Raw genomic sequence first — 17680 nt, 5'->3', positions numbered from 1 at the left:
ACTGGCTTTAGGAAATTATACAAGTTATTGAATAAGGACAAAGAAGAAAGAGCAGAAGGGGGAGGTGCTAAATAAACTAGGTGAAAAGGATGAAGAATCAGATAAGAATGGAGTTAAGTACAATTCTGATTATGGCACTTCACAACAGGAGCATTTCCCCTCCCCTGAACTACTCCCCTCAATTAACCCTTCATGGGTGGAGGGAGGAGGAAGTGGGAAAGGCAGTAATACATTTAGAACCACATATGAAGCAGCCTATGACAAGATTACAAAAGGCATTGATTAAGGCAAAAAATGAAGGACAGGATGTATCTGATTTAAAAATAAATGCATATGCTGTGATTGAAGAGCTTGACTCTTCAGGTCAAAAAAAGTCAAAGATACATTCCTTTTGATCTGGAAAAAATTAAGGATTTGAAAAAAAAGTTGCACTCTTTATGGGGCTACATCATCTTATGTTAAGATATTGCTAGATAATTTGTCTTATGAAATCTTAACCCCTACTGACAGGAAATCCATAGCAAGGACATGTTTAGAACCTGGACAAAACTTGTTGTGTTGTGGCTTTTGGAATATCATGAAATATGTAGGATTCAAGCCCAATGCAATAGTTAAACAGGAGTTAATGTACAAGTCACTTTTGACCAACTAGCAGGTGAAAGTCAGTATGGAGAGAATACAGAACAGATTAATTACTCTACAACAGCTTATGAACAGATTGCTACTGCTGCTATAAAAGCTTGGGGTTCCCTCTTCAGACAGAATGATCGAGAGGAAGCCTTCACAAGAATAGAGAAAGATCCCATTGAACCCTTTGCTGATTTTGTGGGACATTTGCAAACAGCTGTAACAAGAACCATTGGAGAAAATGCAGCTACAGAAATAATGACCAGACATCTGGCTAAGGAAAATGCCAATGAGTTTTGCAGAAGAATTATATGGGAACTACACAAAGATGCTCCTTTAAAGGAGATCATAAGATGCTGTGCCCCAGTGGGCACAAATGCTTATTATACCCAGACTATGATGAACATGGGAAGACAGGGTCCCTCTTGGCAAGGGACTTCTAGAAAAAATCAGGGCCCCAAGTGGGGCATGTTGGCAGCCGAGATAACTCCCAGAGTCTTTAGAAATTCAATATTAAGACATGATTAATCAGCCAAAAGGCAATCAGATGGCAGAAAGGGATTACATGATCTATCAATCAGCCAAGAAGCAATCAGAGGGGGGGAAAAGGGATTACAGTTAGGAAAAATAAGAGTTGTATGCAGCTGGGACTACTGAGATATTCCCTAGAGAGGTGAAATCTGTTCCTCTCCAGGCTATGGATCCCTTGCCTCCAGGCACAGTAGGCTTGACCATTTCACCTTCTGAGTGTGCTTACAAAACAGTGTCCATCCATACACTGATATAGGAAAATGGGGAATGCGTAGATAATATTCCAGTCACTAACACAGGTAGACAACTTGCGACTTATCAACCAAGAGAAGTAGTAGTAGCATCAGGTTTTCTGTTACATACCCCTAATAGGCAACCTGATGTTAGTTGTCAAGATTCTGACTCCAAGCAGCAGAGTCCAGGAATATACTAGACTGCAGCTATGACAGCTGACCGACCTATGCTCACTATATATATATATAAATGGCATTCCATTAGAAGGATTGGTAAACACAAGTGCAGATCGCACAGTCATTAGAGGTGCCAACTGGCCCAGTCACTGGCCAAAGACTAAGGCAGACATCTACATGCTGGGATAGGAGGATCAATAGCAGCTGAAGTTAGTGCCTTTGAGATGGACTTTTGAAAATGAAACAGGAGTTTTTACTCCTTTTGTGATTGAAAAAAATCTCCATCAATCTGTGGGGAAAAGACATTTTACAATAATTAGGATTAAAAATGAGTACTTCGGTTTTTTAGGCAGGGCTGCTGTTGAAGGCCTGCCACCACTTTCACCTGTAACTATCCAATGGAAAACTGATACACTAGTGTGGATAGAACAGTGGCCCTTAGGTAGCGATAAAATTCAGGCCTTATTAGATATAGTACAGGAGCAACTTGACCAAGGATACTTACAATCTTCTCTAAGTCCTTGGAATTCCAGTATTTGTTGCAAGAAAGAAATCTGGAAAATGGAGGATATTGACTGATTAAGATAAATGAACAGATGGAAACTATGGGAACTCTTCAGCCTGGACATCTATTTCCTACTCAATTACCTAGAGAATGGTCTCTTTGGGTTATAGACATTAAGGATTGTTTCTACTCTGTCCCTCTAGATAAGGAGGATATGAAAAGATTTGCCTTTTCAGTGCCCAGCACTCTTAGCTGGATACTGGAGGGTGGGTTGGGTTGATGAGGATACCTAACTTTTGAGTTGTGTTAATTAGGAAACATGGTGGTACCTTTGAAGAAAACAATAATTTGAGTTTAAAACATCTATAGGGTGACCAGTTTGAAATGTCCAGCAGTTGCTGGAGAGAAGCCTAGAAGTCAGGAGAGAGGCTGGGGCTAGCCAAACAGATCTGAGAAACCCAAGGGGAGTCTCCAACAGAAAAATGGATGAAGTGTTACATGTCACTGCCAGAATTTACTCTGTAGGCCTTATAAATTACTTCATATTCCTGGATGAGATTTTTTGTGCCCTGTGTTTTGTTTTTGAGCTTTAGGTACAGCTGTTTGAATTGAGGTTGTGAAAATATATTTTGATCATTAGCTTGAAAAACCACTTTTTTTTTTAACCTCTTTATCTAATAGTATGACAAAGACTGTATAAAAAGTCATTATGCCAGAAAGTCATGATCAAAATTATTAAGCCTTTCTGTTATGCCCAAATCCCAAAACCTTGAGTCTCTCTTTAGGATTCTTAAGGGAATTTCTAAAAGATGTATGTTATGAATGTTTCATTTTAAGACTAAGACTGAAGTAAAGGATTCTCAGACACTCTTTAAATGAAGAAAAACTTTACTGTAAGAATCACTTTATGATCTTGGTCTCTCCTTTTTGCCTTTGTACAAAGCTAGAAGAGAAACATTGGCTACTTTTACAACTTTGAAGCGAACTCCAGGAATATCACCCACAGCATGGCCCTTTCGGCCAAAACCAACCACTAATCATTTTCCTGTAATAAAAAATAAGAAATTATATATAAGAATGAAAGTTTAAATTTGTATATCTATTAGATCACAAATGTTCTAATTGAGCTATGCTACCAAATTAAAGAAATATTAGCAATTTTTCTAAGAAAGTTTAATTTTTAGTCAGAAGATAAACATATTCATTATTGAGGTTTCCTGTATCTTTCTTTCAAATAAACACCAAAAATCAAATGATTTAATTTGAGTAGTTTTAAGCCAGCCTGCATTTCCATCAGTATGTAATAAACAGTATAAAAATGATTAGTAATTTTTATTAAACATTTATGCTCATTTGGGGCAGACTATTATCTATAACAGTAACTTTACTAATTTTGTAAAGAAAGTAAAAGGACCAGCTTCCCCAACAAATATCCACTAAATTTCCTGTTTGTGTAAAAAAATCAATTACCTCAATAAAGTTTAAACAGCCATCATTTGGAACAAAGGCTGTGATTTTCTTGCCATTCTTGATCAGCTGGACTCACACACTTCCTGATGGCAGAATTTGGCTGCTTAGCCTCCACACCCCTGTAATTAATTGTGTTTAAAAAATTCATTAATTTGAAACTTTCCTTCCAACTTCTTAAAAGAACAAAGTCTCAATTAACCATATTTCTAAGAGTGAGGTACTCTGGAAACAGATACTCTGTTTCAACCTTTGCTGCTAAAAACCTAACACATTAGTATACTTCTTTTTGGTTAGGCAGTTAGTTAGGGTTCAGTGATTTGTCCAGTATCATTCAGCCAATAAAGTGTTAAATGTCTGACATCTTTGAACTCAGATTCTCCTGACTCAAGGTCAGATCCTTATTCCACTGTACCATCTAGTTGTCCCCGACAGTATACTTTCTTAAGAAGAAAATAATTCACACTTATATAGTATTTTATGGTTTACAGAATGCTTCTTTTCACATTGTAAACAAGGAAGTAATTGAAAGTATTTCCATTTTACAAAGAAACTCAGGCTATGAAAATAAAGTGATTTATCAAAATTAGTTGGTAAATGGGGCTGCCAGTACTCAGAAACCCACACCCATCATTGTCCTCATTATATCCCACCCCACTGTTACCCCACAAAGTGAAAGTAAGTTTAGTTGCTAATAGAAGAGATTATAGTGCTTTGCTGTTATTTTTAAATTGCAAACTCAACAAGAAAGGCTCTTATAGTTCAAATAGTCAAAAGCTATTTCCAGATAAGGAAACTGAGTCCCAGAGAAGTTAACTTGTCAGGTAGAAGAGCTAAGGTTCAAACCCAGGCCCTCTAAACTCAAATCCAATACTCTTCCACTGCACCAACCTAATTCCGACTTAAAGAACAGCATTTCAAAATAAAAATAATAATAATAACCCTCAGAAACAGACTACCAAATTGCTTCCCAACAACAAAAAGCTTATTCAATACCTGTTTAAACAGACCCTTAAATATTCTCTCATTTGAAGGTTACACTACAGGGCAACTGGCTGGTACAGTGGATAGAGCACCAGCCCTGACGTCAGGAGGACCCAAGTTCAAATCTGGCCTCAGACATTTAATACTTCTTAGCTGTGTGACCCTGGGCAAGTCACCCCAGTGAAAGTGATACAGGAGTAAGCCCTGCTCAGTCCCTGCCTAGGGAAATCCTGGACAAAGCCCTCAAGGCTTCATCCTTTTGAGGAGGTCTGCATTTCCTCATCAGCAAAATGAAGAGATGAAAGAAACAACATGACATCACAAAGGTCCCCAGCCAAGCGAAATTTTATTAGTTCGTGCAGGAGAATGCTGAAAATGATTCCTGAGCCTAATACATGCTGAATTGGCCATTTTTCATTAGTGTTTCTTAAATATTCACTTAGTTTTTACTGATTATTTTTCCAGAAATCAGTCAGTAAGTGATCAAGGCAGCATTTGAATAATTTACCCCCTTGTTTCAGTCACAAAGCGCCTCCTCTACCACTGCCTTCAAGAAGCTTATGGTGTAAGCAAAGGGGAATACATAAATATATAAAGCAAAGACAAGAACAAAAAACATGTAACATGATGGGATGGAAAGAGACTGTATTTGAGTTCAGAGATGTATGGGTTCTAATCCTGACTCTCTCTTATTACCTGTGGATAAATTTGTAAACCTCTCTTTCTTTAAATGTAAAATAATCTAATTGTACTGGAGGATCTGAGGACCCTCTCAACTCTAAATCATACTTAGTAAAATTTCAAGTGCAAGGTTCCAGGCAACTCTGGAGGGGAAGAGAGGAGGGAGTGAATCCGGAGGGGCCAGGGTTAGGCAAGATAAGAAGCAGGAAAAGAGCTTGGAGAAATGGAAGCAGGGCTTTTCTTATGGGACCACATGCTAAGAAGTTGTTGCTCCAGTGGAGAAGCTTCACTGCCACTGTGAAATGTCTGTCGATTTAGAAGCCAACGAAGGTTTTGGAGCAATGATTAGGCATAGTTAGAGCTGTTTCTGAAAGATCCTCTTTCGGTAGTGTCTAGGAGCGGGAGCATCAACTAGGAGTCAACTAAAAGCTGAATCCAGGAGTTAGAAGGTCCAGTGCTGAATGCAAATTCTACGCCACCTTGGGAGCAGGGGCAGTCTGATGTTTCTTGGTGTCCTTAACACTTACCTGGCTCGTGGGAAGTGCCCGATGACTAACTGGGACTAAAACAGGATGTCTGCTGCCAAATCCAGCATTTGCACGGCGTTCCAATAGCCCGGCCCACCCTCGCGGGAACCCTTCTCGCTGCTCTATCCCCACCTTCCCCTCTTCCGTCTCACCAGTTCGTCCTCTACACACACACACACCCCCAGAAGCCAATCCTAGCGGAGTTCTCCTGTGCCTTCCATGTTACCTCCAGGACTAAGGAGCAACTCTTCGGTTAGACAGGCCACTTCCCACCAGCGGCCTCCAGTCTCGTTGCCCCAGACTTGCCCCGCCCGCCCCCAAGCCGCCCGTGAGCCGCCCCCCTGCCCCCGCCCGGACTCTGCACAAGAACGAGCTCCCTTCTAGCCCTGCCTCCCCGCCGGTGACCCTCCAGACCGGTTTAGACACCTGAGGCCGGAAGCCTCCCCACAGGACTGGGCAGGAGCAGGCTCATTTCCCAGCCTCCAAACGCCCCGGCAGACTGGATGTCGGACCCATTCCTGAGTGCTCTCCGGGAGCGTCGATGAGGGCGGGGGCGCACTCACACTTTCTCCAGAACGATGCCTTTGGCGTGCGAGGCGCCCCCGAACGGGCTGGCTTGGAGCGCCGTGCCCAGGTGGGCCTTCTTATACTGCTTGTCGTGCCACTTCTGGTCCCGCCGGTGGCTGCGCAGCTTCCGGGCCGTGCGGAGCCCGCCTGAAAAGAGGCACAGAGCGATGGAGCCCGCAGCCGAAACCCTCACCCTCCTCGTGCTTCTCCCTGCTTTCTGCATTCATCCATTTTAGCACTACCGCGTCGCTGTGGGTGCCCAGCAATAATGAACTACGCACGCGCGAGTCAGGGAGAAAGCGTAAACTGAGCAGAGGACCCCGGCTCTCCACGCCCCCAACTCCTAAGGGTGACCGACGCAGCGCCTGAAACTCCAAAGCCATACCTATATTCGGGAAGCACCAGGCAAGTTCCCAGCAAGCCCGTCGAGAGGGGAAAGGACCTGCTCTAGTTCGGCGTGGCCAATCTTCTCCCTACAGTTTTGTTTTTGGCGATGCTTGGAATTCGCATGTACGATTTGCGGGTTTTACCATAGATAAAAACGCCCCCTTGGGTCAGACACCTTGATGGCTCATTGGATTAAGTGCTACGCCTGGGGCCAGGGAGGTCTCATTTGCTAGGTATGTGATCCAAGCAACCCATTTATTCTTAATCCTCCGGACCTCGCAAGCACCTGAAGTCGAGGGTCCATGGGATCACGAATTGGACACGACTAACAAACTTTCCCAGTTGTCTGGAATGTAATTAGTGGTGATGTAAATGAGGAGAAACAGGCTTGAAGAGGTTGAGATTTCTGCAGTTTTCATGCCTACCTAGAGAGGCCCCCATCAAAGTGTTCTGATGTCCTAAATTAGCAATTGGGGGCCACAAAACTGCCCATAAGGCTCCCTGCAGGACACCGAGTGATTTAGAAAACCATACACACTTTTTATTATTGTACCAAGACACTGGAATCAGATATTTTAAATGTGGCTCAAATTTTCAGGAGTGTTGCTTCCCAGAGTTTGCACCTTAAAAGATGACGGGTAGTTGGCAGCAGACTGAGCCTATCCAGTAGTCCCTGGAAGTTCAAGATAGTAGTGAAAAGAAAGCCCAAACAACTAGATCCAAATCCCATCTCTGATGCTTGCTATGACTTTGCAACAGTCACTCAGATGAGATGGAGAAGGCCTCTGTAGATAGATACAGCTTCAAATAATATACCTTTTGCCTATATTATTACATTTGATCCTTGCAAGTGAAAAACCATCAAAATTTAATTTTTCAAGCAGATATTAAGGGAAGAATTTTCATGGTCCATTCATCAGGACCCAAACATTCCATTTTTATGAGTAAACCCAGGCCCCCCAAAACTAGCCTGTCATAAAGCAGTAAAAACCAGTTCATTATAACTGCCCTGTGACCCAAAGCCATTCTAAGTTACTACACTATTTCCTTTCAGAATATATTCTTATCCTTTTCTCCGCTGCTTTCAGAGAAAGGAACTCGAGACAAAAAAGACAAATACTATTCCTTAATCAATTGTATAGAATGTAGAAATTGCAATCCAAATCACTCAAATTAATGTTGAAGTACTTAACTTGTTACTAACATAACAGATCATTTCAGATTGAACCCAGTAAATGTTTTTACCTTAAGCATTATTCCTTAGTACTCATGATGAAAGCAGATTAAAATATCCAGTTCAAATGCTTGATACATATCATCTTGTATTCCCCAAGGAGAATGTAATCTGCTTGAAGGAAGAAACTATTTCTATCTTATTTGTACCCAGAATAGTAGGTACTTCATATCTGATGATTGGTACACATCATTCAACAGTTTTGTTCACAAAGTTAAAAGACAGGAATAGCTTACCTATTCCAACTTTTAAGAACTATCTTACATGGGTAGAAAAAGTCACACACTTTGTTACATGAAAATGTTTTTTACTATGACAAAGACATCATACAATTTTTATGATCTTGGTCTTTCCTTCTTGCCTTTGTATAAGGCCAGAAGAGAAACATTTGCAACTTTTACAACCTTGAAGCGGACTCCAGGAATGTCACCAACAGCATGACCTTTTCGACCAAATCCAGCAACCAAGACTTCATCATTTTCCTAAAAGAAAAACAAAGCTTATTTCCTGCATATTTACAACAGACTCACGTGCTCTTTAGCCTTATTCCTTTTTATCAAGAAAATGTCAAATGGGAATAATTACAATGGATTAAATTGAAACCACTAGAAATACTTACCTCAATAAAATTCAAGCAGCCATCATTAGGAACAAAGGCAGTGATTTTTTTGCCGTTCTTAATCAGCTGGACTCTCACACACTTCCTGATGGCAGAATTGGGCTGCTTGGCTTCCACACCACTAAAATAAAATAAACCACAGAAACCGAGTTATAAAAACAACTTTTTAATTCAATGATAGTTTATTAAATCCCCTTGAAAACTAAAAGCACAACAAAAATATTGGCATGTAGTTTCTTTTTAGACAAATGAATTTACATTTAAAAATTAATCACTGCAATATAAGCTGGCTAGAATTCAACTACTCTTAAAAACCCATATTTTTCCTGTGGAAAAAAAAGTTGCTTTTTTTTTTTTTAACTTCGCATTCAAGCTCAAAGCAGGAAAGCATATGAAGAAAACACTAAGTTAAAAATGTCTTAAGGACTGTCCAAATGACACTATGCTATCTCAATCTTTTTATCACTTGTGAAATTACAAGTCCAAAAAGCCTCCTATGAAATTAATACAACACTAATGTTTCTGATACGGCTCAGATTACAAGTACATAAGTCTCATTTCCCCAAATATCTAAGATAGTGAAGGCAAAAAATTCTCAACTTCTGCTCATCATTTGTTTGCTTATGGTCTTCCCCATCAAATTGCATCTCTTTATCCCGATACAGTGCCTAACACAGAATAGGTGGTTAAGGTTAAGTAATTTATCCAACATCAAAGGGCTATTATGTGTTACAGGAAGATATTAATTCCACACCTTCCCAATTCCATGCAATTGTCAAACTTGTTCATAGGAAGTTAAAATTGTACAGAAGCACTCATTTTCTTCCCACTTACACTTTTTCTAAGACAATCCCTTTTGCATGGGATGCCCCACCAAAGGGATTAGCCTTTAGGGCAGTGCCCAAATGAGCTTTCTTGTATTGCTTGTCATGCCACTTCTGGTCTCTTCGGTGGCTGCGGAGTTTCCTAGCTGTACGAAGACCACGGCACTTACCTAAAAAAGAATATTGGAAGTTTTAAATTAAGCTAAAAAAAAATTTTTTTTGTAATTTTTTTTGTAAGTTAACACAATAAAGTTTGAGAAACACGGTATGCGTATTGTTTACAGGTCACTAGATGTCTTTGTTCCTAAATTTCCAACACTGTTTCCTTAACCTCTCGATATACCCACTGGGAACTTCAGTTCTCCCAGGTGTAAAATGCAGGGGTTGGAACTAATTACTTTAAGGTGCTACTTCAACTTAAATCTACATTTTTTTCCTATTCTCCAGCTGCTATTGCTTTTCATTTACTCAGAATAAATTTTATGTCATTAAAACACACTCGAGACCAAAGTCTAGTTTTTGCCTTTCCCTGTTCCCCAATTGTTCAGTACAATTTCTGGTAAGAAGTGCTTAATTTCCGACTAATAAACGTTTATTCTTTTACTCATATAAATCTTTTCTAGAACAACGGGAAAACTTAATTTTCGTTCACAATACTTGGCAATTCCTTGAGAAACATTAAAAACTTAGGGCAAAGGCTGACTTTCATCTTTTTATAAATGCACACGCGATCACAAGCCTTTGAGGGATTCACAAAAAAGAACTGGCAAGACTAGGAGAAAAAAATAATTGGTTATTTACTCCGTGGCTCTGTCTCCTAGGAGTTTATACATAAGCTAGGATGAGTTACCATGGCTGGGTCTAAAAGCCGTTAAAGGCTAAAGTAGAAGATCTAACTTAGGAAAATCAAAAGGTTAATACGGATTTTGCTGGAAGATGACAATCTTTCGGGGGCACTTAGCTTACACACACTTTCCCAAGAGCGAGGCCCTGGGCCCGAAGCCGCAACGGGCAGCCGGCCACGGCCTCCGCTCCCATCCCCAGCCCCCGCCACGTGCGACGGACGCCACTAAGTCTTTCCCCTGCTTCCCCTTCGCACCTCGGCAGGCCCATTCCTACGTTCCCAGAGGCCCAGGCCTGCACAGCCCCCTACCCCGACCGCTCGAGTCCCTTAGCACCGCGCTTACCCATGTTGCCGCCGTCAGAGCTGAGAGCAAAGAGAGAAGGAAGGAAGGAAGGAAGCGCCCACAATGCCCTGCGGCCTCAAGCTTAAGCCAGGACCCTCCTTAGGGCTGTCTGCGCCAAGCCTGAAAAAAGTTACGTTATAGTTGTTGGGAAAATGGTAGATGGATTTACTTTTGGGGGCCAGAATATGAGTCTTTTTACTAAACCGATAATAAAATTAATTTCTAAAACACAGAGAAGCAGAAGAGAAACTACAACTCCCATAGACTGCCAGGCACGCTATGAACAGCCCATGCCGAAAGCGCATGCGCATAGTGCAGGGTCTGCCAGTTTCTGAAGCCCAGCTGGAACCTGGCGGAAGCTGGCACCACGTGGGTGCAAGGACTGCCGAATAATGAAATGTGGAGAGAAATAGTTAAAGGATCAAGTTCGGGTTTGTTGTGCTTGGACAAAGGATGATTCGGTCGATGAAGTCGTCTTCTTTCCCCATAACCTACAAATATTTCTTGGCCTTCCCATTCTTCGAAAACTTTCTTTTGACCCCATTCACCCTCTCATTCTCCCCTACCCCACCCTCTTTGATTGCGGTGTGGCATCTGATCCCCCAATGACCCGACGTGTTTTATATGTCATCCTCCTCTCCAGCCTTCAGTGTGTTATTGAACACAGTGACCTTCTCATGGTTCCTCCCCTTCATGGGCTTCCCCGGCTAATTTCCTGGCTCCTCCTCTCCTCCCGGAGGAATCCTCTCTGGGGTTCTCACACTACGGCCCGCAGGCCAGATGCAGCCCCCTGAGGACGTTATGCGGCCCGCCGGGTTATGGCAAATGGGCTGAGGGGCAGAGACAGAGTCCAGCCCTCCCACAGTCTAGGGACAGTGAACTGGCCCCCTATTTAAAAAGTTTGAGGACCACCGGAAAACTTTTGTCCTCGGCCCCTTCCCCTCCCCCTCCGTACACTCCCATGCATTTGATTATCGCCTCTTAGTGGCTGACCCTCAAATTCCTCTCTCCATGCCGAGTGCTCCCCCTGAGCTTCAGGCCCTATTTCCGTGTTCTATTGTTAACATCCTAGAATTTCTCACACCACTCCCCTTTCCCTTCACCCCCAAAACCGGATAAATCCAACAGTGTCATATTGTGCTAAGAGCTTCAGAAAGAAGCCTGAGCAAAAGCGATTGGTTTTGGAATTGGGAACATCAATGGCTGAGGAAAGAGCAGTTTTCGTTGAGTGAAAGTGCCAGAAGCCAGATTTCAAAGGGACGAGAAGGGAGGGAGAACAGAGCAAGAGGAGGCAACTTTTTTTTTTTTTTTTTTTTTTTTTTTTTTTTTTGTAAGAAACTTGTAAAACTGAGGAGACATATAATCATAATCGGAGAAAGTAGAAGGACCAAGTAAGAACTTTTTTTTTCTGAGGCTGAGGCAATTGCCCAGGGTCACACAGCCAGGAAGTGTTAAGTGTCTGAGATCAGATTTGAAACTCGGGTCCTCCGAATTCAAGGCTGGTGCGCTACCCACTGCGCCACCTAGCTTTTGAAGATAAAGACTTACATATCTGGCAAAGAGAAATTCCATTCAAAATAACAGTAGATAGTATAAAATATTTGGGAATATATCTACCAAAGGAGAGTCAGGAATTATATGAACAAAATTACGAAACACTTACCACAAAAATAAAGTCAGATTTAAATAATTGGAAAGACATTCAGTGTTCTTGGATAGGCCGAGCGAATATAATAAAGATGACAATACTCCCCCAAACTAATCTATTTATTTAGTGCTATACCAATCAGACTCCCAAGAAACTATTTTAATGACCTAGAAAAAATAACAATAAAATTCATATGGAAGAATAAAAGGTCGAGAATTGCAAGGGAATTAATGAAAAAAAAGCCAGAGGAAGGTGGTCTATGTACCTGATTTAAAGCTATATTATAAAGCAACAGTCACCAAAACCATTTGGTATTGGCTAAGAAATAGACTAGTTGATCAGCGGCATAGGTTAGGTTCACAGGGCAAGATAGTGAATAAAAATAGCAATCTAATCTTTGACAAACCCAAAGATCCCAAATTTTGGGATAAGAATTCATTATTTGACAAAAACTGCTGGGAAAACTGGAAATTAGTATGGCAGAAACTAGGCATGGACCCACATTTAACACCACATACTAAGATTAGATCAAAATGGGTCCAAGATTTAGGCATAAAGAACGAAATCATAAATAAATCGGAGGAACATGGGATGGTTTACCTCTCAGACTTGTGGAGGAGGAAGGAGTTTGTGTCCAAGGGAGAACTAGAGACCATTATTGATCACAAAATAGAACATTTTGATTACACCAAATTAAAAAGTTTCTGCACAAACAAAACTAATGCAAACAAGATTAGAAGGGAAGTAACAAATTGGGAAAACATTTTTACAGTTAAAGGTTCTGATAAAGGCCTCATCTCCAAAATATACAGAGAATTGGCTTTAATTTATAAGAAATCAAGCCATTCTCCAATTGATAAATGGTCAAAGGATATGAACAGACAATTTTCAGATGATGAAATTAAAACTATTTCCACTCATATGAAAGATGTTCCAAATCACTATTGATCAGAGAAATGCAAATTAAGACAACTCTGAGGTATCATTACACACCTGTCAGATTGGCTAAGATGACAGGAACAAATAACGATGAATGTTGGAGGGTTTGTGGGAAAACTGGGACACTGATGCATTGTTGGTGGAGTTGTGAAAGAATCCAAACATTCTGGAGAGCAATCTGGAATTATGCCCAAAAAGTTATCAAACTGTGCATACCCTTTGACCCAGCCATACTACTACTGGGCTTATATCCCAAGGAACTACTAAAGAAGGGAAAGGGACCTGTATGTGCCAAAATGTTTGTGGCAGCCCTTTTCATAGTGGCTAGAAGCTGGAAGATGAATGGATGTCCATCAATTGGAGAATGGTTGGGTAAATTATGGTATATGAATGTTATGGAATATTATTGTTCTATAAGAAATGACCAACAGGAGAAATACAGAGAGGCTTGGAGAGACTTACATCAACTGATGCTGAGTGAAACGAGCAGAACCAGAAGATCATTATACACTTCAACAATGATACTGTACGAGGATGTATGCTGATGGAAGTGGATTTCTTCAACATAGAGAAGAGCTAATCCAATTCCAATTGATTAATGATGGACAGAACCAGCTACATCCAGAAAAGGAACACTGGGAAATGAATGTAAACTGTTATTTTTACCTTCTGAATCCAATTCTTCCTGTGCAACAAAAAATTCGGTTCTACACACATATATTGTATCTAGAATATACTGTAATATATTTAACATATATAAGACTGCTTGCCATCTGGGGGAGGGGGTTGGGGGAGGAAGGGAAAAAATCTGAATAGAAGTAAGTGCAAGGGATAATGTTGTAAAAAATTACCCATGCATATGTACTGTCAAAAAAAATGTTATAATTATAAAATAAAATAAAAATTAAAAAAAAAAAAAAGACTTACATATCTGGGTATTTTTGAAGACCCAAAGGAAGGAATGAACAGATAGGGGAGAATCAAAGTTAAAAATCAAGGAAATCTTTTGGAAAGAATTGTATAAATTACCTTCTATCTGATCTTCCAATTTCTGGTCCATCCCATCTTCAATTTGTCTTCTTTACTCCTCAATTTGCTTTTTTGATTGCTACAATTCAGAATTGTCATTTGTTAGGCTTAAAACCCCCCTGTCGCTTGATACTTTTTAATATCACTACATTTTCCCACTACTGCAGACTACTTTTGTCCTTATTCCCCTTTGCCTTACTCTTCCATTTTTGTGCCTTCTGGAGTCTAAACTCTGCATTAGTGAAACCCGTGCATCTTAGAACCCATTCTTTCTCACATTTTCTACTATAATGTAGTTAGAGAAACATGACTTTCCCTTGAAAGCACTTTGTCTGCATCACTTACCAGCTCCCCCGTATGACTTCCTTCTGATACGAATAGGAGGCCCGCGTTTTTCCTTTCCTCTCAGTGCCGGAGAATCCCTCTGTGGCCATCAATCAGCAACCTCACCTTCTTGGAAGCTTATTCCACATATCCTTAGCATCCTGTTCAGGTGCTGTATCTAATGTTCCTCCCGTCTCAGCCCCTCCTCCCCCCAGGTCCCTTGCTTTCTCAAAGGGCTCAGGATCTGGCTTCCCCACAGTTCTCCTCTCTGTCCAAGGCCTGCCTCCATACACACACTTTAAAGTGATGGCCTCCTAGTTAATTGACCTCCTCATCTCTCCTGACCTCAAGAATTAGGTGATTTGCCGGTGTCACGCAGTTAGCTAGATTTGAACTCATAAAAATTAGTCTACCTGATTCAAGGCCCACCGCTCTATCCCCTGCACCACTTAGCTACTTAAATGTTCATATGTCCATATTAAATTGCTTTCCTTCTCAAGGAGAAAAGAGGGAGAAAGATACTTTGGAAATTAAAAATTTTTTTTCAAATAAATGTTAAAAAGTTTTGCATGTAATTGGGAAACAATGAAATAAAAGTAATGAAAAAAAGTTTGTTACGTTTTAAAAAAGCAAAATTAGGATCATAATACCTACTTCACAGACTTTTTATGGAACTTAAATGAGATCATCTGTAAAGCACTTTATAACCTTTAAAATCATACAGATTTCAGTTATTACTAGTAATTTGTGACAAAGGATTTTCAATAAATGCTCATAATTTCTTTTTTTTAAATTTTATTTATAATTTTTTGACAGTTTGTATGCATGAGTAATATTTTTTTTTTATAAAATTATCCCTTTTATTCATTTTCCCAAATTATCCCCTCCCTCCCTCTACTCCCTCCCCTTGATGACAGGCAATCCCATACATTTTACATGTGTTACAATATAACCTAGATACAATATATGTGTGTAAATCCAATTTTCTTGTTGCACGTTAAGTATTGGATTCCGAAGGTATAAGTAACCTGGGTAGATAGACAGTAGTGCTAACAATTTACATTCACTTCCCAGTGTTCCTTCTCTGGGTGTAGTTTTTTCTGTCCATCATTGATCAACTGGAAGTGAGTTGGATCTTGTTTATGTTGAAGATATCCACTTCCATCAGAATACATCTTATATAGTATTGAAGTATACAACGATCTCCTGGTTCTGCTCATTTCACTCAGCATCAGTTGATATAAGTCTCTCCAAGCCTCTCTGTATTCCTCCTGCTGGTCATTTCTTACAGAATGCTCATAATTTCTGATAACAATATCTGATGAGTGATTCTACTAAATAAATTCAAGTCAATTAGATAAAATTTAATTAAGGGTCTGTAGTACACAAAAGTCTATTATTAGTTGCTGTGGCCACAGAGATGAAAAACAATATGGTCTTTACCTGTAACTAAGTGCAGTAGAATGGATTTGGGGAGGTAGATATTTCCCCCTTACTGGAGGGGATCAAGCAGAGCTGAATAACCACTTGTTAGGTTTGTCCCCGAGGAGATTCTCATTCAGGAACCTTTATGTGTAAGCACTTCATATAAATGCATGTTCCCCTCTCCCTTTTACCTCTATTTATAGGAACAAAAATCAAGATGGGCCTGTGGTAAAAGGGAATAGCTGAAAGCCCTTGTGTTCTAATGCTATCCGTTTAAGGTCAAGAGGTCGGGTGTACTACCTAATGCATGACTTGGGCAAGAGACAACCCAGCCTAGTTCAAGGAATTCTCAGGGGGAAACAAGGCAGGTTGCATCACACAAGTAAAAACACTATCATTTCAACCATTATTTCCTCTATGGCAATAGCCCAGGACTTTAAACTCAAGAGTTGTGGAAATAGCAGTGCAGTGCTTCCCCTTCTCTGGACAAATGGCCCTTTTTCTAGTTAAGGCACCAAAGCAATGAACTGAGAAGAATTAATTACTGTGAAAGAGTCCACCTTCCTTGTCACCCTCACCAACAATTGCTGACCAGCTGTCCCTGACACACATGAAAATCCAAGAGTACTCCCTGCAATTAATTAGTCACGAAGCAAGCACCATCCTAAAAAGTGACCAGAACTATAAGCAGAGATAAAGGAGAGGGTGCAACATGCATTTATCAAGTGTCAGATACTGTGCTATATGATTTACAAACTTATCTCATTTGATCCTCACCTACCTGGGGGATAGATGCTATTATTATTCCTGTTTTATAGTTGAGGAAACACCTGCATGTAGAGGTTATGCAACTTTATTCAGGATGACACAGTAAATATCTGAGGGCATCTGTGAATTCAAGTCTTCCTGATTCTAGGTCCATCATTCTCCAGTATGCACAGAATACACAGAAACATATTTATGTATGGTAGGTTATACAAAGAACTAACTTGAGATTGGTCAAGCTGTGATTGATTATTAGTCAAAAGTCAAATGAGAAGAGACAAAAATGAGGCTAATTATCACATTTGTCACCAAAAAAAGATACATTTCTGAGGGAATAGAAAGCCTAGGTTTATTTCTATAAAGCAAAAGATCTTATTCAAGGGAGCTAGCTAGTAAGACTTAGGTGGAGTCTTTGTTTCATATTAAGGATAAAGAAGATTTTTGGAGAGAATAAATTAGACATAATTTCCTATCGCTTTATCATAAAAAAAAAAATGAGGCCATAGTTACTAGGAAATGTGTTGAGTTGAAATGTGATGAGACTTTATGTGAACAAGGAAGCAGACAATATTTGAGATTAATGATTCTATTACATGCACATGAGTAATAAATATTAAATGCTTAATTTCACTTAGTTGAATGATTAACAAGTAATTTTTCCTTTTAGATTCTTTACTGTGAAAATGATGTTGTAGTATCTGCTCATTCTAATTACTTCTGCCTGATCTTGCATCTTATTTCTTTGCCAAGATGGGAAGTTTGGGAGAAAAGAGAAGGACAATTCCTGGTAAATTTCTGTTGCCTTATAATCTTAATAGCATTCAGGATTGTTCTGGTGTTTCCTGTCATTATGCTTAAACCTCTGTGTAGGGTCTTAGGCGGTAGAGAGCTGACAAAGCTGTTCTTTGATTCCCTTTGTGAGATTATTGGAGAGCAGCTATAATTTTAACAAGCATATTAAAAGTTATTATGCAGATGATGCTAACCAGCTGTTCTCTCA

At 40.1% G+C, this 17680-nt stretch overlaps 1 protein-coding gene and 1 pseudogene across 1 annotated transcript; both read right to left on the bottom strand.

Moving 5' to 3' along the window:
* Nucleotides 1–2943: 2943 nt before the first annotated feature.
* On the bottom strand, nt 2944–8072 carry LOC141550989 (small ribosomal subunit protein uS12-like; annotated as a pseudogene).
* Nucleotides 8073–8206: 134 nt separating this feature from the next.
* RPS23 (ribosomal protein S23) lies at nt 8207–10677 on the bottom strand. Its single transcript, XM_074282172.1, has 4 exons — nt 10551–10677; nt 9374–9533; nt 8540–8660; nt 8207–8402 (listed from the first exon to the last, which is right to left on the bottom strand). The coding sequence occupies exons 1-4, from the start codon at nt 10552–10554 to the stop codon at nt 8256–8258; spliced, it is 432 nt and encodes a 143-aa protein (XP_074138273.1). The 5' UTR covers nt 10555–10677; the 3' UTR covers nt 8207–8255.
* Nucleotides 10678–17680: the final 7003 nt, after the last annotated feature.

This window comes from Sminthopsis crassicaudata, chromosome 1, assembly GCF_048593235.1.
Source record: "Sminthopsis crassicaudata isolate SCR6 chromosome 1, ASM4859323v1, whole genome shotgun sequence".
Classification (NCBI taxonomy): Eukaryota; Metazoa; Chordata; class Mammalia; order Dasyuromorphia; family Dasyuridae; genus Sminthopsis; species Sminthopsis crassicaudata.
The sequence above is the reverse complement of the archived record's forward strand: the minus strand, read 5'-3'. Positions and strand labels throughout refer to the sequence as shown.